Below are 27,344 nucleotides of genomic sequence, written 5' to 3'. Positions count from 1 at the left end.
CCTCATGTTTAACACGTATTGCTTGTTACAGAATACTACTGTTGTACATTTAATATCCCCTAGCAGATTTCGTTTCCTTTGCACAAATTCTGTCATGTTACTGTGGTCTTTTTAAAAGTCAATAAATATGTGTGTAAAGTGTACATGTTTGTTTCACTGTAGATCTGTTTAAGACCTCCTAGAAACACCTAATTTCATCCCACAGCATTAATTAATAAACTGTGTAGAAGCTGTTTAGCCATAAGTAAATGCCTTTCATAAAGCGGCTGTCATGATAAACCTGAATCTGAAAGTACCTTTAGGATCTTTTCTTTCTAATCTCCCCGTGTGTACATGCACTGAAAATCCTTAGGCTGGAGCCATCTGGAAGCTCTGTGCCTGTACATATAAAGAGAACTCAATAGGAAACTAGGCTCAGAAACATTATTTAGATGGCTGTTTAATTGTTGTTTAAAGCCTGAAATGGACACAATGCCCAAGGGACCTTGTTTCTAACACACACACCCACACACATTCCTTGTTTCTCACACACACCCACACACATTTATTCAGGTCTTAAAAATGGCTTGTTCTGGACATTTATAATGCTGAGGACCCAGCGCTATCTATAGCCCCAGACATTCCTGCTTCATAGATAACAACCATAAGGGAGATAAAACTGGGGGATGGAGGGGGGCATGGGCCCCAAAAGTTCAAACACCCTCTAACACATGACCACACGAACAGGGGGGGCGGGGCGGGGGCACATATTCAGTACACGTCATCAGGTCATAAGGTCAGCAATCAATCATTTTTGACACCTGTCAGCAATCAATCAATTTTGACACATGCCGTATCCTATTACTCTCTGTTGTTATTCTGTCTCTCACTGTTCAAATAAACCTACCATTAAAATTATAGACTGATAATTTCTTTGTCAGTGGCCAAATGTACAAAATCAGCAGGGGATCAAATACTTTTTTCCCTCACTGTATATGCAATAATTGTATATACAATTGCATTGTTTACCTCAGTCAACAGCTGCGGCTACCGTCCGTACTCAGTGGAGGCCTGGATGCTGCTGTTGTGTGCAAAGAGAATTACCTTCCGGTTGTCCTCCCACCCTTCCTGGTACCAATCAAGGGACTTGCCCATGGCAGTCTTGAGGGGTCTGGTTGGTCCATTCACCAAACCTGGAGTAGGGGGAAAGAAAGCGATATCTATTGACAACGTTAGATATTGAAATATGTCTGATTATGTACCATAGAAAAACAAATTGTAAAAAATAAATAAAACAAACCATTGGTGACAGAATATAACCTGTAACATCCGTACCTTGTACCAGCGTTCATGATCTCGGTCACTCAAGATGACCTCAGGAGAACCGTGGGTGTAATGACCTTTAAGCAAAAAGTGACAAATTGAAACATTGTGTGCTCTCTGATATGATATTAATTGAAATCATTATATTTTCAGATATAATAGAATGTGATTGATAAACAAAAGGTTATTTCACTTGCCCAGCTGTCTACCATGACAATTCCCAGTCAGAAGAAGCGTAGGCTTCATTTCGAAATGGCCAGCATTCATCTCAGTCAGCACGGCCTCCTTCTCCTCACCCTCCTGTGTGGCTGGCCATCCTTCCACCGTAGGTAGATATGATTGCCTAACAAGTTGGAAGAGAAGAGTTGTTGAAATACTCAAGTCTAATAATATTTGCACTGCTGTCTTTCTCTGTTTTTTTCTTTCCATCTCTCTCTCTCTGTCTGTCTTAAACTCTCTTCCCACCTCTCTCCCCCTGTCTCACGTTCATCCTTTCTCATTTTCTCGCCCCCTCTCTGTGTCTCTCTAGCAAAAACACCTACTGTAGTTTACACCTATCCATTTAATTGATCAGGTTTAACGTATAGCTAGACACCTCAATATGACAGACATACTGTATAACTATATCAGTGGACGCTGCTGAGGAGAGGACAGCTCATAATAATGGCTGGAATGGAGTCAATTGAATGGTATCAACCACGTGTTTGATACCATTCCATTTACTCCATTCCAGACGTTATTATGAGCCATCCTCCCGTCAGCAACACTCCACTGAACTATATGTATAGTTAGCAACTAGCCTACTGTACGTTAGATGGAAAATGGTTGTTGAAAAGTGGTTGTGCATAGCTAAAGCCGTCCATCTAATTGAAGTTACCTGCTTTACGTTACCTTGAATTGTGAATTTCTCTGAATGTTGTTCCTCTTGTCGAGATCAGTGGTGTCTTCATAGTACTTTGCCTGGTTGGAAAGATAAAAGAAAATCTCCTTGAGGAATGCCATTGAAGTACAAGCTACATACAAACAGACGGGCAATAACAGTTACAGTAGCTTATCTTTAAATATTAATGGATCTGAAGTTAAACTGAATCGGAGTTATTGGGAACTCAATAGTAGACTGTTGGAAGATGATAATTTCAAGATTTTATTATTAAACTTTTATTTAACCAGGAAGGGCTCATTGAGATTTAAAATCTCTTTTTCAAGAGTGTCCTGGCCAAGATAGGCAGCACCAAGTCATTACAAAAATTACAGACAAACAACATGAAAAACTACAAGTAATCTAGTAAAAACCATAGAATTCACAAGAGTATAACAAAATCAAAAACAGCAAATGTAAAAACATTGACAGGTCAGGGAATCAGTCTCAAGATCATTCACCAGTGACTTAAAAATACCAACCGGGACAAGTTCATCGAGTTTAAAAGTATTTTGTAAAGTGTTCCAAGACGATGGTGCAGAGGACTTAAAAGCCCTTGGAACAGTTAGCAGGATAAAGTCCAGCGAACGAGGAGAGTACCCACCACATTTCTGAACAATAAAAATGCCCAAATAAAAAGGTAGTAAACCTAAAATGGCTTTGTAAATAAAAGTATACCAGTGACTGAGCCTACGAGTGACTTGAAGGCCAGCCAACCCTATACAAAGTGCAGTGGTGCGTAAAGAGTTTTTCAGTTTCAAATCAATCTCAAAGTGCCGTGGTAAAGGGTGTCAATTGATCTCAAACACTGAGCATTCACATAGATGGATGCCAAAGATATTATACAAGACAATTGGAGGAAAGCCCAACTATTTAAGTCTTATGGGAAATATTGGGAATTAATGAAGTATGAAATAAGACAAACGGCCATGAAGAGAGGTAAAGAAATGGCTGAACTTAAAAGATTGAGGGAAGATAAACTTGTTAAGGAAATACTTTCTCTAATCTCTATGGAGGACCTTGATGAAGAAGGAAAGATTCAGTTATTCTCTTTACAACTACAAATGGAGCCAAAGTATGAAGAGAGAGCAAAAGGGGCATTTGTAAGATCAAGAAGGAGATGGTTGGAGGAAGGTGGAGAAAAAATACAAATTAAATGTACATCTATTCATAAGCTTAATATAAATGGCAGAGAAAATGAAAACCCCAAAGATATTTTAAAATATGTTTCAGAATTCTATGGTAACCTTTATACCAGTAATGCCTGTCCTACATATCTGCCTTTCTAGACTCAGTCAAAGACTATGCAAAAGTCATAGATGAAGACTTCCATGAAATTATTTATATTAATGAAATAAAAAAAATGTATCAGCAAGTTAAAGAGAACACATATCCAGGGAATGATGGCATTATTAGTGAATTCCATAAATATTTTCAGGAGGATATTATTGAATTTATATTTCATGTTTTTAAGGAGGCAATTGATTTCGGGGGCCTGCCTGTTTCTATGACACAAGGCCTCATTTCTGCTACTTGCATCCATCTTTGCAGAAAGACTTATGAAGGGCAGACACATATGTAATTATATTCTACTAGTATTGGACTTTAGACTACAATGAGCACATTATGGAAGATAGCTTCATTTTATTTGTAGACTTTTACAAGGCATTTGATACCGTTTTTGAGACACTTCGATTTTTTTTTTGGTTTTGGTCAATATTTTCAAAGTGTAATTAAGACACTTTACAATAACAGTAACAGCTCTGTTAAATTATCCCATGGAATTTCAGAGATTCCACAAGGATGCCCAATTTCTCCTTTCTTATTTTTATTGGTCACACAAGTTATGGCACTTCATATAAATAAGGATAGTTTTAGGGGTATTCAGATACAAGACAAAGAGAGAAAATGGCTGACGACACCACCATTTTTTTTAGGAAGGAAAGCTAGGAAAGCTATTGAGTGTATTAATGCCTTCTCACGTGTATCAGGTTAATCTCTGAATATTAGGAAATGTGAATTATTTGCGTTGAAAAGATGTGACTTAAACTCAGTATGTAATATCCCTGTAAAAAATATGATCGCATCTTGGTATTAAAGTTAGCAAAGATCAGAACGAAAGGGCCAACTTAAATTTCTCTCCTATTGTAGAGAAAATTTGAAAGAGATTAAACTCCTGGTTATTAAGAGATCTTTCTTTATCTGGACGTGTACTATTGTCAAGATCTGAAGATCTGTCCAGATTAGTTTACACCTCCCTTGCCTTGGATGTTCCTCTGTCAGTAACTAAAACGGTTGATACTAAATTATTTAACTTCATATGGAGGAATAAACCTCATTATTTAAGAAAAGCGGTAATATGTAGCACCCAAGGTGAGGGAGGGTTGAACGCTCTAGATTGTAAAACCTCTAATATAATATTTTAGATTAAATGGATACAAAACTATTGAAGAAATAAGGATTGCATTTGGAATATTATCCCTAATTTAATATTCCAACAGATTGGTGGTCTAGACCTCCTACTCAAATGCAACTTTGATATGGGTAAAATCCCTATTAAGCTTGCAAACGTTCATAAACAAGTACTTCTAACTTGGAACCTCATGTACAAGCACAATTTTTCCCCACATAGGTATACAATCTAAAGACATAAAATACAAAAACAAGTCTTTATTGTTCCAGAACTGGTTTGACAACAACATTATTTGGGCTAAACAATTATTGAATAATGATGGACAACTGTATGATCATCCAGAATGTATGAGAACAATGTTACATTCACTCCTGAGGAGTATCAAATTGTTGTTAGAGCTGTCCCTAAAGGTGCTATTCTTCTTTTAGGAGAATATAACAATAGTCCAAGTGCAACTGTTGATGATTTTGTAGCCTCAATATAATTAGAAGGAATTTACATTTTGAACTATAAATATAATAACATCTATATAAGGGAAATGTCTATATGTTACTATTCCTTCTGCTAAAATGTACTGGAATGTAGCCCTAGGACAAGTGAACTGGAACAAAGTTTCGTTGTTTGTCTGGTAAATATTGTATTGAAGGTGAAAGAAGTATCATACAAACTCATTTGTAGAATCTACCCTGTAAAGTCCTTTATTATACACATATTTAAAATAGCTACTGATAACAAATGTGTAATATGTGGTTGTGACCCAGAAACTCTTGACCATCTATTTTGGGACTGTTCTGATGTCGGAAGATTTTGGAGTGAGTTAGAAGATTCTATTTGAAAAGAAATGACTATTAATGTTAATCTGAGAGGAGAGACCCTGATATGTTTTATTTTGATCCAAATGATATGGACCCTGATTTTAACTTTCATTGTTCATTTGTTTATCTTTCATAGAAGATTCTTTATCCATAAAATGATGTGGGCAGAGAACAAACCCCTTTTCACATTATTTAAGATAGAATTTAAATATTATTTTGAAATGATCAGTAAAATGTAAAAAGCAACACGCACCATAAAAGTATTTAACAGGCTGTTAGGTTTATGTACTCATGTTTGTATATTTCTGCCTTTTTTGTATTTGTTGTGTTCAAAATAAAATAAAACAGTAGCTTGCTTGCTAATTAACGTTAGCTAAATAAAACTGTCTAGCTAGATGGCTAGCTGACTAGGCAGGCGGAGGTATATAAGTAACGTTACAGTAGTTACCAACGTCAATCTATAAAAACAGTTATTTATTCCTATTTAACAATATGTACTTAAGACAAATACATGGTAAAGAAAGTGTTCTCTTTTCGGTCCTCTGAAGCAGTAGGTATTCAGCAGGTTGTCACGGTCAAAAACACCTTCCTTGAAGAGCAATTCGGAGGTAATAGCGAACGTTTATGCGGTGAAATAGAACTTCCCGCAACCTCCTTCCTTCGCGACCGCTGCGAGTTAAAATAGAGCCAGGCAACTAGCATAGCAACGGACGTTTTGGTACATTACGTAATCCGGTCAGAATATTGCAAATTCTAGAAACAGCCCTAGCAACAGAAGCTAGAACTCATCGAATCCCATTGTGACGTAGAGGGGGACAGTATTTGGCCGGTGGACAGTATTTGGCCGGTGGACACTATTTGGCCGGTGGACACTATTTGGCCGGTGGACACTATTTGGCCGGTGGACACTATTTTGGCCGGTGGACACTATTTTGGCCGGTGGACACTATTTGGCCGGTGGACACTATTTTGGCCGGTGGACACTATTTGGCATGACAGCCCTCCAAAAGGCTGACTGCATTTGTGGATATGGATGTGGGTACGCAGACCCGCTATCCACTGTGACCCCTCATGATGAGTTCAGATTTTTTGTGGCAATCCCTGCCCTACATAGTGCAACACTTTTAGGACCCATATGGCTCTGGTCAAAAGTAGTGAACTATGTAAGGAATAGGGTACGATTTGGGACACAGCCATAGACTCTTCTCTCTTTGTCTCATATCTCAGGGCACATCTGTACCGCGTGCACATGTATGTCTGTGTGTGTGTTGTTTGGGTGTTGTGAAATTTGAGATAGAAGCTCATTGGTATTCTGATCGATGCTGTAGACAGCCTTCCCACATCCTGTGTAGATTTGTGGACGATCCCATTGAGTTAGCATCTGCCTGCCTTAACACAGTCCATAGAGGACTGCACGGTGAGAGCCTCCTTAATCTAAGGTGATGATTTAGGGAGGATAAACTGTGCTGTGATCTGTGCCTAAGGGCAACTTCTACCCCCTGAGTGTGTGTTTTGCTGGGGTACCTGAAATGCAGACTGAGAAGCTAGAGGAGGGTTCTGCATACCTAGGTGGGACAACCACATCACAGGCATAGAAAGTATATTTTTCCCAAATAATGGATCTATCATCAGTAGAGTCAGAGCTAGAAGGGGGGGTGGAGGGTCAAGTGCAAGTGGTGCAGGTAGGAGGATTATTTAAGATACTGTTTGAAGGTAGAGTTTCAGATGTTAAAGGAAAATGGACAGGGACTCTACTGTCCTAGCTTCATGGGGAAGCTGGCTCCACCATTGGGGTGCCAGGACAGAGAAGAGCTCGGACTGGGCTGAGCGTGATCTGCCCTTCCGTAGGCGTGGGAGGGTCAAGAGACCAGAGGTGGCAGAACGGAGTGTTCAGGCTGGGGTGTAGGGTTTGAGCATAACCTAAAGGTAGGGAGGGGCAGTTCCTCTTGCTGTTCCGTAGGTAAGCACCATGGTCTTGTAGTGGATGCGAGCTCCGACATGAAGCCAATGGAGGCTGTGGAGGAGCGAGGTGACATGAGAGAGCATGGGAAGGTTGAAAACCAGGCGGACTGCAGCGTTCTGTTTAAGTTGCAGGGGTTTGATTGCACAAGCGGGTAGCCCAGCCAACAGTGTGTTGCAGTTGTCCAGACGGGAGAGGACAAATGCCTGGATTAGGACCTGCACCGCTTCCTGTGTGAGGTAGGGTCGTACTCTACGGATGTTGTAGAGCTGCTCTCTAGTACACACACTAAGTTGATTCTCTGCTATGATTGGTGTGGTGGATATAGGATGTAGTAGTGTAGGCTACATCTCACACTATTACCCCACTGCAGTAGTTTGTAGTATTGGTCGTTTAAGTAAATACTGACCAATGAGGTTATAGCTGAATGTTGAGGATTTGATCATTTTCACCATTATGATGCTTTAATTTCACTAGGTCTCAAACTCAATGCCACTGGGCGGCCAATTTGGCTTTCTGTGGCCCTGGCATTGACTCTAATACTGAGTGATGTGAAAGGGACAGAGATGGGGCAAAAGTCCTTAGATCAAGTGCACAAGACACAGCAGCCAGCCCTATGATCTACTAATGTCCCATTCCCCTCCATGTCATCAATAGAGCACTTATACATGAATGTCACTCACTTCTTATGCATTCCAAACAGCCTATAACTCAGTAAGTTTACTGCATAAATTGCCCTTCCCCATAATAAATCTCTTGGCTGGGTTAATTGAAAAAAGGTTTTGGCTGATATAACAGAAATAAATCAGGATCTAATTTAACAGTAATATTGACCTCGTCCTTGTTTTTCTCCATCCCAGAATAGTGAGTGGTATGATCAGGTGGGTGTCAGAGATAGTGAGCGAAGCTAACAGGTTGAATCAACGTGGAAAACTGACTGGATTTGCAAAACCCAACTTTTAACCTAAATCCAATGACATGGTGACCTTTTTCTGTTGAATTCACGTTAGTTGACAACTCAACCAAATGTAAATAAAAACTACATGTTGAACTGACGTCTGTACCCAGTGGGTTTGGTGTTGACAAGCCCTTTCAATGAAATGTACTGGCAACCTTAAAGCTGCAATCCATAGTAGTGAAACTGCCATGTTCGTTTGCAATATTACAACAACAAAGACGTTACTTCAAACAACGAACGCTGTTCAATCGTGGTTTCATCAGACCAGAGAATCTTGTTTCTCATGGTCTGAGAGTCCTTTAGGTGACCTTGGGGCAAACTCCAAGCGGGCTTTCATGTGCATTTTTACTGAGGACTGGCTTCCGTCTGGCCACTCTACCATAAAGTCCTGATTGGTGGAGTGCTGCGGAAATGGTTGTTCTTCTGGAAGGTTCTGTCAGAGTGATCATCGGGTGCTGGTCACCTCGCTGACGAAGGCCCTTCTCCTCCGATTGCTCAGTTTGCACAGCGGTCTTGGTGGTTCCAAACTTCTTCCATTTAAGAATGATGGAGACCACTCTGTTCTTGGGGACCTTCAATGCTGCAGAAATGTTTTGGTACCCTTCCCTAGATCTGTGCCTTAACACAATCCTGTCTCGGAGCTCTACGGACAATTCCTTAGACCTCATGGCTTGGTTTTTGCTCTGACATGCACTGTCAACTATGGGACCTTATATAGACAGGTATTTGCCTGTTTATATAAGGTCCCACAGTTGGGGTATTGTGTGCAGTGGTGGAAAATGTACTCAATTGTCATATTTGAGTAAAAGTAAAGATACCTTAGTAGAAAATTACTCAAGTAAAAGTGAAAGTCACCCAGTCAAGTACTACTCGAGTAAATGTCTAAAAATATTTGGTTTTAAAAACTTAAGTATCAATAGTAAAACTAAAAGTATAAATCATTTTAACTTCCTTATATTAAAGAAACCAGACGGCACAATTTTCTTTATTTTTTTTTTTTACGGATAGCCAGGAGCACTCCAACATGCAGAAATAATTTACAAACGAACCATTTGTGTTTAGTGGGTCCGCCAGATCAGAGGCAGTAGGGATGATCAGTGATGTTCTCTTGATAAGTGTGTGAATTGGACCATTTTCCTGTCAAAATGTAACGAGTACTTTTGGGTGTCAGGGAAAATGTATGGAGTAAAAAGTACATTATTTTCATTAGGAATGTAGTGAAGTTAAAGTTGCCATGAATATAAATAGTAAAGTACATACAGATACCCCATACAGATACCTCACTACTTTACACCACTGATTGTGTATATATTGATGAGGGGGAAAAAATAATTTAATACATTTTAGAATAAGGCTGTAATGTAACAACATTTGGAAAAAGTCACGTGGTCTGAATACTTTCCGAATACACTGTATATCTCACTAGGTCAGGATATTTAAGCCTCCATATATCCACTAGTTCCCATCTATGTGCCTGCCCACCCACACGCACGTTTGGGGAGCTATTTTATTCCATTCTGTACTGTGTATTGTGTGTATTAGGTTCATGCCTCACGGTACCTCCTTGCATTACATCAACAGCATTATATTGTTGTGTACACACTCAGAGGGCATTGGAGGCCAAGAGTGTTGCTTAGTTAGGACACCTAGTCAGAGTCTTTACAGGGAGGCTTAGGGGCAGGAAACTGGCTATACAGGATGAAGGTCTCCCTCATTCCCCCAATGAACCCCTAGAGCTAGCCTGTGTCTGGGGCTGCATCCCGTTCCCTACATAGTGCAGTACTATGAGTCATTGCCTGTGAGTCATTGCGAGTGTCTGTCTTATTATAACGTATACGCTGGGAGTCTAATAATAAACGGATCATCGAACAACATAACAAACACAAGTCGCGTATAGACATGAAACACATACACAATACTGACTGGGGAAGGAACCTAAGAGTGCCAGATATAGGAGAGGTAATAAGTGAGGTAATGGAGTCCAGGTGTGCCTCATGATGACGTGCAGGTGTGTGTAATGATTGATGGCAGGTGTGCGTAATGTTGGAACCCAGGACCGGTGGTTACCGTTGACATCGAACGCCAGAGGGTGGAGGAGCGGGAATAGACGTGACACTTATGAGCAGCAGCAGTAGCTCTAATCTAATGTCACTGCCAGACCAGGAGTGGGTGACTCACTGCCAGAAAAAAAGAAACATAACCTTTGATGAAAATGACGAGTTGAGCTGGAGATTTACTGTAGCTTGAGATTCCTCCTCGTTGTCCTTAGTATTTACTAACCCTCCGCACTGTATGTAGTCACCAGTAGGCATACTTACATTCACATTACTGTATGGAACACTCACAAAATTCAATTCAATTCAATAGATCTTTATTGCCCGAGAAGGGAAATTGAACACACTGCTATAGGAAAAGGAGGAGGGAGGGAGAGTGGGAGTTTGAGCTTCTAGAGACTATTATAGAGAATCTGCATGAATCCGTATCTATATCATACCAGATAATCTGTGTTTGTGTGTGAGTGCATGCGTGTACATGTGCTTCTCAAGAGAGATTAGATGACTCTCAACCACACAGCCTACCACACAAGTAATGAATAACTTTACAAAATATTGACTATTCACCGGACTGACAACGAACATCATGCAACATGTTTTGATGCTACCAAACTTAAAAGGTGTTTTGCCTCCTTTAAGATTTTATGAGCTACTCAATAAAACATGATGATCAGCGGGTTGCCAGATGCATATTAATAAGTGTGTTTATTGCAGATGAGGAGGACCAGTGTGCGAGCGAGCGTGGGTGCATGTATGGGCATGTGCAGAGTTGCGTGTGTGTGTGTGTCTGCGGAGTGTATTGCTGGAGCATGTGTTAGTATGTACAACGGATGTAAACTCTGTTGCCATTTTGTTGGTCAGCGGAGCCGGAGCGCATTGCCAGGTAGTGTTGTGATAGTGGGGGTTAGACACTGATTGAGTGTGTGATTGAGGCCAGACTACTGCATGACAAACAGTGTTGCACACTATCACACTCCTGAAGTACAATGCTCAGGAACAACTGCTACTGTTAGTCTATAGCAGCAACATAGTAGCTATGGTTTACTAACAGCCCCCACAATGGACAACATAATATAGTAATCAATTCTACTCTGTGTGGATGGAACCATAGATAGCCTATATGTGACGAGAGACATGTATATATGTATTAGTATGTTTGTGCATGTTGGAGGATGGAATACAGTAATAATGTGTTGAGGAGACCGGGGGGGGCAACGTACCACCTCCAGAGATCAACAATGGGCCAAAATATGAGGCAAATATTCCTGGGGTGGGTCAGACTATTTCTGTGAGACTATGGTCTCCCTGCCTTACCACCATCTCTGAGACCACCATTCATAAATCAAACTATCCTGTCTGTGTTATCCCCCAGTCATGACACTCTGGAGTGTCTGGATTAGGCTCCTCTATGCATTAGAGATGTGACAGGCTTGGTAAATGGAAAGTAGAGAGGAGAGGGCACTCTCATACAGTACCTAGCGAGCCAGAGCAGCTGTGTCCTAAATGGCACCCTATTCCCCACTTTTGAATAGGATGTAATTTAGGACACGCACATATCGGGAGGAATATGATTTATGAGTTGAAGGCTGTGTTTAAATGCCTATTGGATCCCTTAATGGACTGGGGGAAATGAGTGTATAGAAATGTGTGATCCTGAATACTGGTATATGACTGAGTTAAGATGGGTAATCAGTACAGTGTTTGAGATTGTGGGCGTGTGCTGGTGCTGTTTTTTTGTGGAATTTCACCCTCTATTACCCTTCTTTGTCCTTATACTCTCTTTTCTTTATCATTCTTATTTTCTTTATTTCTATCTTTTCTTTTCTCCATCTGTACATGTATTCTACATGGCCGAAAGTATGTGGACACCCTTTCAAGTTAGTGGATTTGGCTATTTCAACCACACCCGTTGCTGACAGGTGTATAAAATCGAGCACACAGCCGTGCAATCTCCATAGACAAACTTTGGCAATAGAATGGCCTGTACTGAAGAGCTCAGTTACTTTCAACGTGGTACCATCATAGGATTTTCCAAAAAGTCAGGTCGTCAAATGTATTTTTTACCTTTATTTTACTAGGCAAGTCAGTTAAGAACAAATTCTTATTTTCAATGACGGCCTAGGAACAGTGGGTTAACTGCCTGTTCAGGGGCAGAACGACACATTTGTACCTTGTCAGCTCAGGGATTCGAACTTGCAACCTTTCGGTTACTAGTCCAACGCTCTAACCACTAGGCAACCCTGTATGCCCTGCTAGTGCTGCCCCAGTCAACTGTAATGCTGTTATTGTTAAGTTGAAACATCTGTCCTCGGTTGCAACACTCACTACTGAATTCCAAACGGTCTCTGGACGCAACGTCAGCACAAGAACTGTTCTTCGGGAGTTTAATTAAATGGGTTTCCATGGCCGAGCAGCCGCACACAAGCCTAAGATCACCAATGCGCAATGCCAAGCGTCAGCTGGAGTGGTGTAAAGCTCGCCGCCAATGGACTTTGGAGCAGTGGAAACTCGTTCTCTGGAGTGATGAATCACACTTCTCTATCTAGCAGTCCAATGGACAAATCTGGGTTTGGGGGATGTCAGTAGAACGCTACCTGCCCCAATGCATAGTGCCAGCTGTAAAGTTTGGTGCAGGAGGAATAATGGTCTGGGGCTGTTTTTCATGGTTCTGGCTAGGCCCCTTAGTTCCAGCGAAGGGAAATCTTAACGCTACAGCATACAATGACATTCTAGACGATTCTGTGCTTCCAACTTTGTGGCAACATTTTGGGGAAGGCTCTTTCCTGTTTCAGCATGACAATGACCCCATGCACAAAGTGAGGTCCATACAGAAATGGGTTGTCGAGATCGGTGTGGAAGAACTTGACTGGCCTGCCCAGAGCCCTGACCTCAACCCCATCAAACACTTTTGTGATGAATTGGAACGCCGACTGCGAGCCAGGTCTAATCGCCCAACATCAGTGCCTAACCTTACTAATGCTCTTGTGGCTCAATGGAAGCAAGTCCTCACAGCAATGTTCCAACATCTAGTGGAAAGCCTTCCAAATCAAATCTTATTGGTCACATACACATGTGTGCATGTTTAATTGTTAGTGGAATTCTAAATTCCTCTATATTATTTCCCAATCAGAATTATTACTCTGTCAATGCATTCTAAAGGGATTGTAAAGACCCAATATTTTTATAAGAAATGGACAGAGTCCCGGTCTTAAAAGTCAGGTAACAGCGTTTAATTCAAGAGAGTACTGAAGCAAAATACAAAGAACCTTACATTTTAAAGACACAACATAAAATTACATCATCAGTTTCTCACACCCTCTCCTATCCACACAATAGCGCAGTGTCTTCAGTTCTGGAGATCTTCTTCTACTCCCCTCATAAAACAAACATTCCAATCTGTCTAAAAGACATCTTCTCCTCCACTAATGGAACATCAAAGACCATTCTTATCTGTTAGAAAAGATATATCATCCCTCTCCCTTAAACCCCCGCAAGGTACATACAATTAATTTGTTTTACTTACATTTTCAGTAACAGCTTAACCAAGAACCCATACATTTCATACCATAACATAATAGTATTATAATAACTGGTTCTAATCTAATGTATGCATAATTAATCATTTCAACTATAATTTCCTCCAACATTAATACAGACTATTTAAAAAATAAGTGAAAATACACATATTATTCAATGGATTATGATTTTTTTTTTAAGCGGAGTTGCAAAAGCATAGATTTCAGTGGCAAAAAGCATCAACTTTGCAGCTGTTTCTGATTAATAAATAATGCCATGCTGGTGGATGGTAACATTCAAATAAAACCCAGCCCTGAAATGAAACCTTGGCTGAAAATAATTTGTACATCATATCAAAGGAAAAGACAAATAAAACTTGGATCACACGGATCCAAGTGGGCACTTCTGACTTGTCACTTCAAGCCCAAATACTGTATATCATACTTTGACTAAAACGATGACTTATTGACTTAAATTGTTGTGCAACATCATGGGTAAGCTCTGGCCATCGTCTTTCTGCTCGATTGAATCCAGCCCACAGTTGTAAGGTTCCTCCAGGACTCATAAACAGCCTATTGCCGCTTCTGGGGATCAGTGTTTGTGCCTCAATATTCCAAGCAGGGAACCTCAGGAGAAAGGGTAGAGCGACCTGCACACACACACACACTCAGATATGCATACCTACACACAAGCACACACACACATTCTATATAGTAATTCTCTCTCTCTGTAGGTGTTCTAGCAATCCTATCTGTGCCAGTGGGAGTGGTGTCCTCTACCCAGGAGCTGTACCCCAGCCGGACCCCCAAGGACCCTGTCTCCATGTCAGCGCCCCACAGCAGCCCCCCTAACCCGCTCCTGCCTCTCCCAGACTGGCAGCAGGAGGGCTCCAGCAGCGGGGACCCTTGGTCCCCCCAGGGAGGGGCACTGCCCACAGGCATCATCAAGCCCACCACAGCCCCCAGCTCCTGGGGCTGGCATCTAACCCATCACACCAGCCTGGCACACAGTGTGACATCACCCAGTAAAGACAGCCTCATTCATGTTGCAGCTACTTTCAGTCCTAACACTGTGAACTCTGTGAGAGTAAACCAAGACCCTGGCCCTAGCTCTGTCAGCCCCAGTCCAGTCAAACAGGCCCATTCCCCCAGCTCTGGTGCTCTCAACCCAGGCCACAGCTCCAATTCTCTCAGTGCAGACCAGGGCCTCTTGCCCAACTCAGTTAATCAAGCCCATAGCCCAGATACTGTTAATGTTAACCAGGGCAACAGCCCATCTAGCCCTCCCAGCTCTGCTGGCCCACAGAGTGAGGTAGCTCCAGCTGCAGTGGAGGGGACTCCAGACTCTGGGTCTGCCCTGGCTCCTTCTTTGCCCAGCCCGCTCACAGATAGAGAGCATACTCTGGGCCTGGAGCTTGGTGGTCCACCGGCCCCCACACACACCCAGGAGCCTATGGGGGGGAATGTCAAGGAGCCCACAGACACCAGTCAGCAGGACTTCACCACTGAGCTGCAGCCTTCCTCTCTCTCCTCCTCTTCCTCAGAGAATGCTGCTCTAGATCAGACCCTTTGGGAGCATGTTGAAGCCACGCCCGAGCTTTCCCGACCCCACGCCATCACCCTACGGGAGGTGCACCCCCTGGTCAACGAGGACCCCACCCTGGAGCTCAAAACAGATGGCAATGTCACTTTTCATAGCGGCAGTGTGGAGGGCATCCCTGGCAAGGACCCTTCCTCCCAGTGGAACAGCTCATCCGCTACGGAGCCCCCCTCCACGGCCAGTGGGAACTTTCTGAACCGACTGGTCCCCGCCACCACTGCAGACCCCTGGGGTCCTGGTAATGGCTCCAGCCCAGCTCTGGACTCACCGCTGTCCAGCGCCACCATCTGCCTGAGCAAGATGGACATTGTGTGGATCGTGTTGGCCATCAGTGTGCCTGTGTCCTCATGCTGTGAGTATCAAATAGCAACCTGATGAATGCTTTGATGCCAAAATATGTTTTTTTTGTTGATAACAAAGCCCTTTATATCAAATGTCCATTCCCCTCTATAGGGATGAATATATATTGTACAATTTAAGTATAAACTCAAAGCCTCTTAGAGAAAACCATATCAAAGGAAATTGTGTTTGAGTCAGTAGGAGACTGACCACCACTTTTAGGAGGCTGAGATCAAGTGTATACCACCCAACCTGTCCACTGAGACAATGTGATACATAATGAAAGAGCTGGACTGAGGTTCTATCGTTTTAGAGGCTGTACTGACTTTGTCTTTCCCTCCTTCCCCACCTTCCTCCATCCTCCCTCCCTCCCTTCCTCTCCCCCTCCAGCTGTCCTGCTGACCGTGTGCTGTATGAGGAGGAAGAAGAAGTCTTCAAATCAGGAGAACAACCTGAGCTACTGGAACAATGCCATCACCATGGACTACTTCAACAGGCACGCGGTGGAGCTGCCCCGGGAAATCACATCCCTTGACAATGCTGAGGTACACACAGTCCTGAGACTGACTGCCACTTTTATTATTAGACCAAAGAGGACTTCCTGTAGGATATGAGAAATATTACACTTGAGGGGAAGGGCCTGTATATAATGTTATTGCTAAATTACAGCCCTGGGTCTGGCACTCAATTGCTTTAGAGGGAACTTATTATTTAAGTGAAAGGGCCTATATGTAATGTTGTTGTGAAGCCTTGATCCAGCATGGTATAATGGGCATTTAGTCCAATTGATAATAAGCTGTGTGATGGCATGGGTTAGAGTTGAATGAATATGGAACCTATATTCATACAGGCATTACAATGTTGGGCTCCTCTAAATTAGGCTCCTCAACTTGACATGAATTCAGTGATGATACAGAAAATGTAAATCAGCGAGCCAAGTGCTGTTGCCAAAAATTTGCACACACCTACTCATTCCAGGTTTTTATTTTATGTTCTACATTTTAGAATAATAGTTAAGATATCAAAACTATAAAATAACGCTTATGGAATCATGTAGTAACCAAAAAAGTGTTAAACAAATCCAAATATATTTTATGTTTGAGATTCTTCAAAGTTGCCACCCTTTGCCTTGATGAAAGCTTTGCACACTCTTGGCATTCTCTCAACCAGCTTCATGAGGTATTCACCTGGAATGCATTTCAATTAAAAGGTGGACTTGTTAAAAGTCAATTTGTGGAATTTATTTCCTTCTTGATGCGTTTGTGCCAATCAGTTGTGTTGTGACAAAGTAGGGGTGGTATACAGAAGATTTATTTATTAAAAGACCAAGTCCATATTATTGCAAGAAACGTTCAAATAAGCAAAGAGAAACAACAGTCCATCAATCCAGAAAATTGCAGTCGCAAAAACCAACAAGCGCTATGATGAAACTGGCTCTCATGAGGACTGCCACAGGAAAGGAAGACCCAGAGTTACCTCTGCTGCAGAGGATGAATTTATTAGAGTTACCAGCCTCAGAAATTGCAGCCCAAATAAATGCTTCACAGAGTTCAAGTAACAAACACATCTCAACATCAACTATTCAGAGGAGACTGTGTGAATCAGGGCTTTATGGTCAAATTGCTGCAAAGAAACCACTACTAAAGGACACCAATATGAAGAAGAGACTTGCTTGGGCCAAGAAACATGAGCAATGGACATCTTTGTGAGACGCAGAGTAGGTGAACGGATAATCTCCGCATGTGTGGTTCCCACCGTGAAGCATGGAGGTGATGGTGTGGGGTGCTTTGCTGGTGACACTATTAGTGATTTATTTAGAATTCAAGGCACACTTAACCAGCATGGCTACCACATCATTCTGCAGCGATACGCCATCCCTTCTGGTTTGCACTTAGTGGGGCTATCATTTGTTTTTCAATAGGACGATGACCCAAAACACACCTCCAGGCTGTGTAAGGACTATTTGACCAAGGATAGTGATGGAGTGCTGCATCAGATGACCTGGACTCCACAATCACGCGACCTCAACCCAATTGGGAAGGTTTGGGATGAGTTGGGCCGCAGAGTGATGGAAAAGCAGCCAACAAGTGCTCAGCATATGTGGGAACTCCTTCAAGAACGTTGGAAAAGCATTCCTCATGAAGCTGGTTAAGATAATGCCAAGAGTGTGCAAAGCTGCCATCAAGGCAAAGGGTGTCTACTTATAAAATAGATTTTGATTTGTTTAACAACTTGAGGTTACTACATGATTCCATATGTTATTTCATAGTTTTGATGTCTTCACTATTATTCTGCAATGTAGAAAATAGTATAAATTTTAAAAAGAAAACTTGAATGAGTAGGTGTGTCCAAACTTTTGACTGGTGCTGTATGTATGTGGACTATAGTGCCATCTGCTGTAAGATTAATGGTGAAGCTAAAATGTTCCACTTCAACGAATCATTTGGTGTAATTTTAGACCTTTAGCTGATCCTCTATTTAGTCCATGACATTTCAGTTCACTCTATTGACGTATTTTTGTTGCTATGAAATCTTACCGGCTCTCTTCTCATCTGCATACTGACCACACCTCTCTTTCTGGTTTGTCCTCTTTTTTTTTGTTCCCTCCATCGCTTTCTCTCTCTTCCGGTGGTGCAGGAGTGGATGCCGAGGTTGGAACATGTTTAGGATGCTCGTGGTGACACACGGGTGTTGTGTTGCGTCCCTGTTTTATTCCTCCTCTCACTGAAGCTTTGCCTCATCCTTTCCTCCCTCCATCCATATTGTTCTGTCCTAAAGTGCCTCTAGCTTGTCTGGTGCCGTTACCATAGGGATGAATTGTGAATAGATTTATCTCTATGGCCGTTACAGTCAATATCTATTGCTTATTTTTCCTGAATAGCCTTTTTCCAGTGCAACCTAGAATATCTATATATAGTCATTTGTTTATGTTAGGGTTTGGGGTATTTCCAGTTAGAATGTACCTCTCTTTTTGTAGGGCTCATACTTCTGAATCAATGTGTTGTTGTTTTTTTCAGCTTTTTCTCCACCACCCTCCCCACCCCATGTCTTTTAGCTGAGCAACCGCCACTATTTCTCTCTCCCTCTGCTGTGTTGCGTTTTCTGCTGAGTCACCCCTCCTTTCTTTCTTTTCTCTGTCATGGAGCCTGTTCAACTCTCGTCTCTCCTTCCCTCTATTTTTCTCTCTGTGTGTTCTCTCTGCTAGCGTAATCATTCAGCCATCTTTTGTACTCATGAGAATGGTTTGTGTCTGCCAAGTCACAAAACACACTGCCCTGAATCTCACTAGCCTTTAGAATCAGCTAGTATTTATCTTCTATAGTGTGTACCTGGCATGAATCATGCCCATTTTATGTGATGTAGTGTCTTGCTAATGTGTATGTTGTGTGTCTGTGTGTGTGTGTGTGTGTGTGTGCGTGCGTGTGTGTGTTCCAGGAGACGTGTCTACCCCTTAACGGGGACTACAGAAACAGCGGGGTGGTGCTGGTTAACCCTTTCTGCCAGGAGACCTTGTTCATCAACAGAGAGAAGTCCTGCGACATCTAGAGAGGAGGGACGCTGGTCTTGTGGCCATGTCCTGAAACCACCAATACAAGACTGTCAAAAATAAAAGTCTGACTTTCAAAATTAAAGTCCCCCGCCACTGCTTTCTCCCTATTCTCCCACCACTGTCATTTTTATACATGTGGTAAATCTTCAGAAACTTTATACTGTACATTATGAATATATAGACCAAGATTAAAAGAAGAGCTAATAACAGACACTATTTACTATGAGGGTGCGCCCGCATATTTTTCTGATGTGCATTTTCTACAAATGCTTAATTGTGATAAGCGTTTTTATGTCTTTATAAACCACTGAGTATGTGTGATTTCCATTTTGTTACAGTGGCTTGATGGTGAGAACATTGTGGACGTGGTCACTTGACTTCTGCTTTAGAGAGAAGTTATTCTGTAAGAACGTTATGTTTCATTTTCTTTTTAATCAAACCCCAAATAATTACTGAAAATCCTGTTGAACTTGAATTCTGTACCTACGAGATTTAGGGCAATGTTTGTGAGACCAGGTTTTAGTAGAGGCAATGGAGGTATTATAATTTGAACTGCCTCTGTAGCATGGGGACTGTCTGTGTGTCTCTCTCTTTGCCTATCTCTCTCTCTCTCTCTCTCTGCCTCTTTGCCTCTCTCTTTCTCTCTGCCTCTTTGCCTCTCTCTCTCTCTATTTGTGTTATGGAGTAGATTCTGGTTTTGGCAGATTTAGTAAAGGTTAGACGTTAAACAAACCTCATTGTTTGTTTAACGTCTAACCTTTACTAAATATTTTGAGACCAAACTTATTGTAACCTCCCTCCATAAGTACAGTACTTGTCCAGGAGCTTAAACTATGTTTATTATTGTAATGTATAGATTGAATGATATTTTATTTCATTTCTGGTTGTAGAAATGAAAAAGTTCGTAGAAATCATGACCAATGAAAATACTGAGATATTTTATCCTGAATATTTACTGTGAGCACATAGTGGCAGTTTAATCAAACATACGTATTTTGTTTCATTATCAAATCAATTTCAGTTTGTCATGCTTTACTTTTGCTTTGTCACATATTTATAAATACTGCGTCCGTTTGTCACATTGTGAAACGCTGATCTGTTAAATCATACTTCCCTGTGTTTGAAGATTTTGTTGAATATGTTGTCAATCTACTGGATGTATGTCGCTGCAATGGGCATGTGGTGCCATACCAGAGAAAGGGTATTTTGCTACATGTAGAATGGAGAGGAGGGGCAGTATCTTTGGTCCACCGTCATGTCTTTTTTTGTGTCGTAGCATACACTGTACTTTTTACAGCTGAGCAATAAAAGAGAAAAGCTTTTAACATTATCTGTGTTTTACTCCTTCCACTCATCAATGAAGACTGTAATGACACTTGTTATTGTTGCACATTAACTGCATAGTCCTCCTGGGAAATTCTTTGTGCCACTGCCAAGTGTAAACTGGGATAAAATGAATTCATATTTTTGGCCTTTTATTTTGTCAACCTTTATTTTAATTGACCATGAACACCCCCTTGCTGACCCCAGCTAAACCATTGACTTCTAGAATGTTCTCTGTTCATCTATGCTGTATCTGGCCAGTGGCCATTCTATATACATGGCCTCACTGTCATTGGATAAAGCCTACACTTTGCTAATGCTTATCTAGAGAGCTTCAGTACTTGGAGTTCATTAATGAGCTGTCACTTTCTCCTCCCAAGCCAAAAAAAAACACTTCAATATTTTACAAATTCAAGTACAAGATATACTTTTCTGGTATATATTAAAAGGTGCAATATGCAGAAATCTCTCTGCCATTTCCTGGTTGCTAAAATTCTAATAGTTCACATAATTTCAGTTCATGTGACAAAACAAGCAGTCATTGTGTGGAGATTGTACCATCTCAACCGCTGTGAAATATATTTTCCATAACCAACAATATTGTATTTACAGCTGTTTGAAGCTGGTGTACAAAACTAAAAGTAAAAGATGCAAGAACTAAACATAAGAATGGGAAGCATAGAATTAGCGCACATAGAACAGATCTACTGCTTCTCAGACTGGCTTTCATCGAGAATGACAGATTGATAACACATTTCTATGTGAACTGGTTCGGGACGCCCCCCAAAAAGTTACATATTACAGCTTCAGTACACTATACATATACTATAATTTAACTTAAACACACTTATTAAATGTGTACTTTAAATTAATTGTTATTCAGTGTTTTAGTTCAGTGAGCTCAAAGTATTGAGACAGTGATAAATGTTTTGTTTTGGCTCTACTCCAGCACTTTGGATTTGAAATGATACAATGACTATATGAGGTTGTATGCATTTGTTTTGGTTGTTTCAGATTAATTTGTGCACAATAGAAATTAATGGTAAATAATGTATTGTGACATGTTGGAGTCACTTTTATTGTAAATCAGAATATAATATGTTTCTAAACACATTTACATTAATGTGAATGCTACCATGACTACGGATAATCCTGAATGAATCGTGAATAATGATGAGTGAGAAAGTTACAAGACGCACACATATCATATCCCCAAGACATACTAACCTTTCACCATTACAATAACAACAATTTGGACACAACCAAAACAAATAGCAAACGCATCCAACAAATGTATAGAGTCACAAGCTTGATGTAGTCATTACATGCTATGAATATGGGACCAACAGTGGTGGAAAAAGTATCCAACTATCATACTTGAGTAAAAGTAAAGATACCTTAATAGAAAATTACTCAAGTAAAAGTGAAAGTCACCCAGTAAAAATACTACTTGAGTAAAAGTAAAGATACCTTAATAGAAAATGACTCAAGTAAATGTGAAAGTCACCCAGTAAAAATACTACTTGAGTAAAAGTCTAAAAGTATTTGGTTTTAAATATACTTCAGTATCAAAAGTAAATGGAATTTCTAAAATATACTTAAGTATTAAAAGTAAAAGTATAAATAATTTAAAAGTCCTTATATTAAGCAATCCAAACGGCACCATTTCTTTATTCATTTTTATTTACAGATTTCCAGGGGCACACTCAGACATGATTTACAAACGAAGTATGGGTGTTTAGTGAGTCTGTCAGATCAGAGGTAGTAGGGATGACCAGGGATGCTCTCTTGATAAGTGTGTCAATTGGACCATTTTCCTGTCAAAATGTAACGAGTACTTTTGGGTGTCAGGGAAAATGTATGGAGTAAAAGGTACATTATTTTCTTTAGGAATGTAGTGAAGTGAAAGAAAAAGTTGTCAAAAATATAAATAGTAAAGTACAGATACCCCAAAAAACTACAATATGTAAATAGTACTTTAAAGTATCTATACTTAAGTACTTTACAACACTGGGGACCAAATACTTTTTACTACTTTAATACACATAAGTTAATTTCTCCATATACTTTTACTCCTGTAAAACTGGGGGACTATGCATAAAAAGTGCTGCAATTTCAAAACCCCAATATGGATTGAAAAACCCTCAAATTAAAGCTGACAGTCTGCACTTTAACCTCAAAGTTGTTGTATCATTTCAAAGTTCTGGAGTACAGAGCCAAAACAACAAAAAATGTGTCACTATCCCAATACTTTTGGAGTTCACTATCATTACACTTAAGCACACTATTAAAAGAGTACTTCAATTGTAATATAGTACATTAATTCAATACACTTGTAATTGTTTTTAAGTTGAGGCATTCCCAGTAAAGCATTAAAACAATCAAGCAACAATCAAGAAAAGTGCTAAAAATAGCCCATATTAACATATGCAGCCTGAGAAACAAGGTCCATGAAGTCAATAACTTGCTTGTAACAGATGACATTCATATTCTGACTATCTCTGAAACTCACTTAGATAATACATTTGATGATACAGTGGTAGCAATACATGGTTATAACATCTACAGAAAAGACAGAAATGCAACAGGGGCGGGAACCACATTCCTGTAAAGTTTAGAGAGGATCTCATGTTAAATACTGTTGAAGTAATATGGCTACAGGTTCATCTGCCTCACCTAAAGCCCATTCTGGTGGGAAGCTGCTATAGACTGCTAAGTGCTAACAGTCAGTATATGGATAATATGTGTGAAATGCTTGATAATGTATGTGATATCAACAGAGAAGTATATTTTCTGGGTGATTTAAATATTGACTGGCTATCATCAAGCTGCCCACTCAGGAAAAAACTTCAAACTGTAAACAGTGCCTGCAACCTGGATCAGGTTGTCAGTCCACCTACCAGGGTAGTTACAAACAGCACAGGAATTAAATCATCAACATGTATCGATCACATCTTTACTAATGCAGCAGAACTTGGCTTTAAAGCAGTATCCAAATCTGTAGGATGTTGTGATCACAATATCTAGGAAAACCAAAGTTCCAAAGGCTGAGCCTAATATAGTGTATAAGAGGTCATACACGTTTTGTAGTGATTCATATGTTGATGATGTAAATAATATTTGCTGGTCCGTGGTGTGTAATGAGGAGCAACCAGAAGCTGCACTTGACACATTTATGAAATTCCTTATTCCAGTTACTAATAAGCACGCACCCATTAAGAAAATGACTGTAAAAACTGTTAAATCCCCTTGGGTTGATGAGGAATTGAACATTTGTATGGTTGAGAGGGATGAGGCAGAAGGTATGGCAAATAAGTCTGTCAGCCCAACTGATTGGTCAACATACTGCAAATTAAGAAATCATGTGACTAAACTAAATACAAATAAACTATACTATGAAACAAAGTTACGTTATATAAAGAATGATAGTAAAAAGCTTTGTGGCACCTTAAATGACATTTGAATCAGATGGCTAATTCATCACAAAGCCCACTTATATTGCCAACTACTTTAGTGACTTTTTCATTGGCAAGATAAGCAGACTTAGGGATGACATGCCAGCAATAAAAGCTGACACTACACATCCAAGTATATCGGACCAAATTATGAAAGACAAGAATTGTACTTCTGAATTCCGTAAAGTCAGTGTGGAAGAGGTAAAGAAATTATTGTTGTCTATGAACAGTGACAAGCCACCGGGGTCTGACAATCTGGATGGAAATTTACTGAGGATAATAGCAGACGATATTGCCACTCCTATTTGCCACACCTTCAATGTAAGCCTACTAGAAAGTGTGTGCCCTCAGGCCTGGAGGGAAGCTGAAGTTATTCTGCTACCCAAGAATAGTAAAGCCCCCTTTACTGGCTCAAATAGCCAACCAATCAGCCTGTTACCAACCCTTAGTAAACTTCTGGAAAAAATAGTGTTTGACCAGATACAACGTTATTTCACAGTAAACAAATTGACAACAGACTTTCAGCACACTTTAAGGAAGCACACACCAAACACAGCACTTACACAAATGACTGAGGAGATGATTGTGGACTACAGGAAAAAAAGGACAGAGCACGCCCCCATTCTCATCGACGGGGCTGCAGTGGAGCAGGTTGAGAGCTTCAAGTTCTTTGGTGTCCACATCACCAACAAACTAACATGGTCCACGCACACCAAGACAGTTATGAAGAGGCAAAACCTATTCCCCGTCAGGAGACTGAAAAGACTTGCCATGGGTCCTCAGATCCTCAAAAGATTCTAACAGCTGCAACATCAAGAGCATCCTGCTGACTGGTTGCATCACTGCCTGGTATGGCAACTGCTCGGCCTCCGACCGCAAGGCACTACAGAGGGTAGTGCGAATGGCCCTGTACATCACAGGGGCCAAGCTTCCTGCCATCCAGGACCTCATTACCAGGCGGTGTCAGAGGAAGGCCCTAAAAATGGTCAAAGACTCCAGCCACCCTAGTCATAGATTGTTCACTCTGTTACCGCACAGCAAGCAGTACCGGAGCACCAAGTCTAGGTCCAAGAGGCTTCTAAACAGCTTCTACCCCCAAGCCATAAAACTCCTGAACATCTAATCAAATGGCTACCCAGACTACTTGCAAGACGTTCCCCCTACTTGCTACCCAGACTACTTGCAAGACGTTCCCCCATCCGATCAAATACCCCAGGTACTCCACCTCCTCAAACCCTAGCTTGCATTTCTTGGGGTTTGCTGTCAATCCGGCTTGCCTGAATGCGTTCAGCACCGCCTGGAGGCACGTCGGATGCTCTTCCCAACCTTGGCTGTGTATGATGATATCATCCAAATAGGCCTGCCGTGTACTGTTGGTGTGGTCGGAGGACTCGATCCATCAGGCGCTGGAACATGGGCGGGGCTCCGTGGAGACCGAATAGGAGCACTCGGTACTGATATAAGCCATCCAGTGTCGGAAACACAATCTTCTCCCGGGAGGAGGCTGCCAAGGTACCTGTCAATATCCTTTAGTCAGGTCGAGGTTGCTGATGTACCGGGCCTTTCCCAATCAGTCGATGAGCTCGTCCACCCTCGGCATGGGGTAGGCATTGAACAAGCTGATATCGTTCACAGCCCGCAAGTCATTACAGAAGTGCAGGCTACCGTCCGGTTTGGGCGATTTGATCCCCATCCTCAACATAGCCTTCCTTCGGGCCTTGGGGATTAGATATGTCCTCTTTTGTACCGTTTCCCCGGGCCGGGTGCAGACATGGTGGCCCGGCATCTGGGAGAACATCGCAGTGTTCCAATCAACAAACTCTCAGAGCTTTTGCTTCTGGGCCATGTCAAGGTCCTATTTGCTCAGGACCACCACTGGTACCGTTGGCGTCCTGGGTCCCGACCATAACATGGCCAAGGCTGTCCTCTCGTGCCAACTCTTTAATAGGTTCACATGGTAAATCTGTTGTGGTTTCTGTCTCCCCAGCTGCAGTACGCGGTAATTGACAGATCCCAGCTTCCCAGCTTCTCTTCTAAGTCGCTCTGGATAAGAGCGTCTGCTAAATGACTTAAATGTAAATGTAAAAATGTCTCTATCACCTCGTATGGTCCGTGCCACGTTGCCAGGGATGTACTTTCTGCCGTGGGGATTAAGACCAGCACCTTGTCTCCCACCTGAAATTCTCAGGGCTGGGTTCCCCGATTGTAGACCTGGGTTTGGGCGAGTTGGGACTTTTCCATACGCTCCCTTACTGCTGGCCATATGGCTGTCATCCTCTCACTCATCATCTCCATGTGTTCTACCATGATGCGTAAGGGAGTCCTGGGCTTCCCACACCTCCTTGGCGAGGTCCAGTAGCTCCTCCCACAGAGGAGCTCGAAAGGGGAAAACCCGGTGAATGACAGGGGCACTTGTCGGACAGAGAACATTAGGTTGGTAGTAGCTGGTCCCAGTTCTTCTCCCGTCCTGCTCAATGACCTTCCATAGCATTTGTTTGAGTGATCTCCTCCAGATCTCTTTCATTTAGGTGAGACATGAACTCGTTTGGATGCGATTCAGTAGGCACTCCTCCTTGTAGATTCCGGATTTCCTCAACGAGGCGGGCATTTTGTAGCTGCTGTTCCTCCAGTGTTCTTTCCTGAACCGCCTGTTGTGCTTTTGGGCCCAGACGAACTGAACTATCAACTCGTCCATGCTGATGCTGCGTAAACGTCAACCGTGATCTAACCACGTTATCAGAATGCCCGCATTTTCCACCACTTGTCGCAGACCAGGAGGTTTGGTCAAGACGTTTGTAGAGAATAGACACAGACAGAATTTTATTAGCTCGGTTTTAAGGGTGCTTATTAAAAAAATAAAAAATAAATTAACCTTTATTTAACTAGGCAAGTCAGTTAAGAACAAATTCTTATTTTCAATGACGGCCTAGGAACAGTAGGTTAACTGCCTGTTCAGGGGCAGAACGACAGATTTGTACCTTGTCAGCTCGGGGATTTGAACTTGCAACCTTCCGGTTACTAGTCCAACGCTCTAACCACTAGGCTACGCTGCCGCCCCGGCAGAGAAAATAATAGGTCTCCTCCAGGAGACATCCTCCGGGATACCGTCTTCTAGGCTCCGGTGTCTTGATGTGTCCTGTG

The 27,344-nt window shown here is 41.6% G+C and overlaps 1 protein-coding gene across 2 annotated transcripts in view; it reads left to right on the top strand.

Moving 5' to 3' along the window:
• Positions 1-20,755, top strand: part of LOC115105196 (transmembrane protein 108-like) — a 100,884-nt gene extending 80,129 nt beyond the window's left edge. For both annotated transcript variants that reach the window (XM_029626923.2, XM_065007164.1), the window contains exons 3-5: positions 14,671-15,888; positions 16,266-16,420; positions 19,311-20,755. In XM_029626923.2, coding sequence (XP_029482783.1) covers positions 14,671-15,888; positions 16,266-16,420; positions 19,311-19,421 — 1,484 coding nt within the window. In that variant the 3' untranslated portion in view covers positions 19,422-20,755. The remainder of the gene's footprint in view (positions 1-14,670; positions 15,889-16,265; positions 16,421-19,310) is intronic.
• Positions 20,756-27,344: the final 6,589 nt, after the last annotated feature.

The sequence above is a fragment of the Oncorhynchus nerka genome, linkage group LG22 (genome assembly GCF_034236695.1).
Source record: "Oncorhynchus nerka isolate Pitt River linkage group LG22, Oner_Uvic_2.0, whole genome shotgun sequence".
Lineage (NCBI taxonomy): Eukaryota > Metazoa > Chordata > Actinopteri > Salmoniformes > Salmonidae > Oncorhynchus > Oncorhynchus nerka.
Note: the sequence above shows the minus strand (reverse complement) of the source record. Positions and strands in the feature narration are given on the sequence as shown.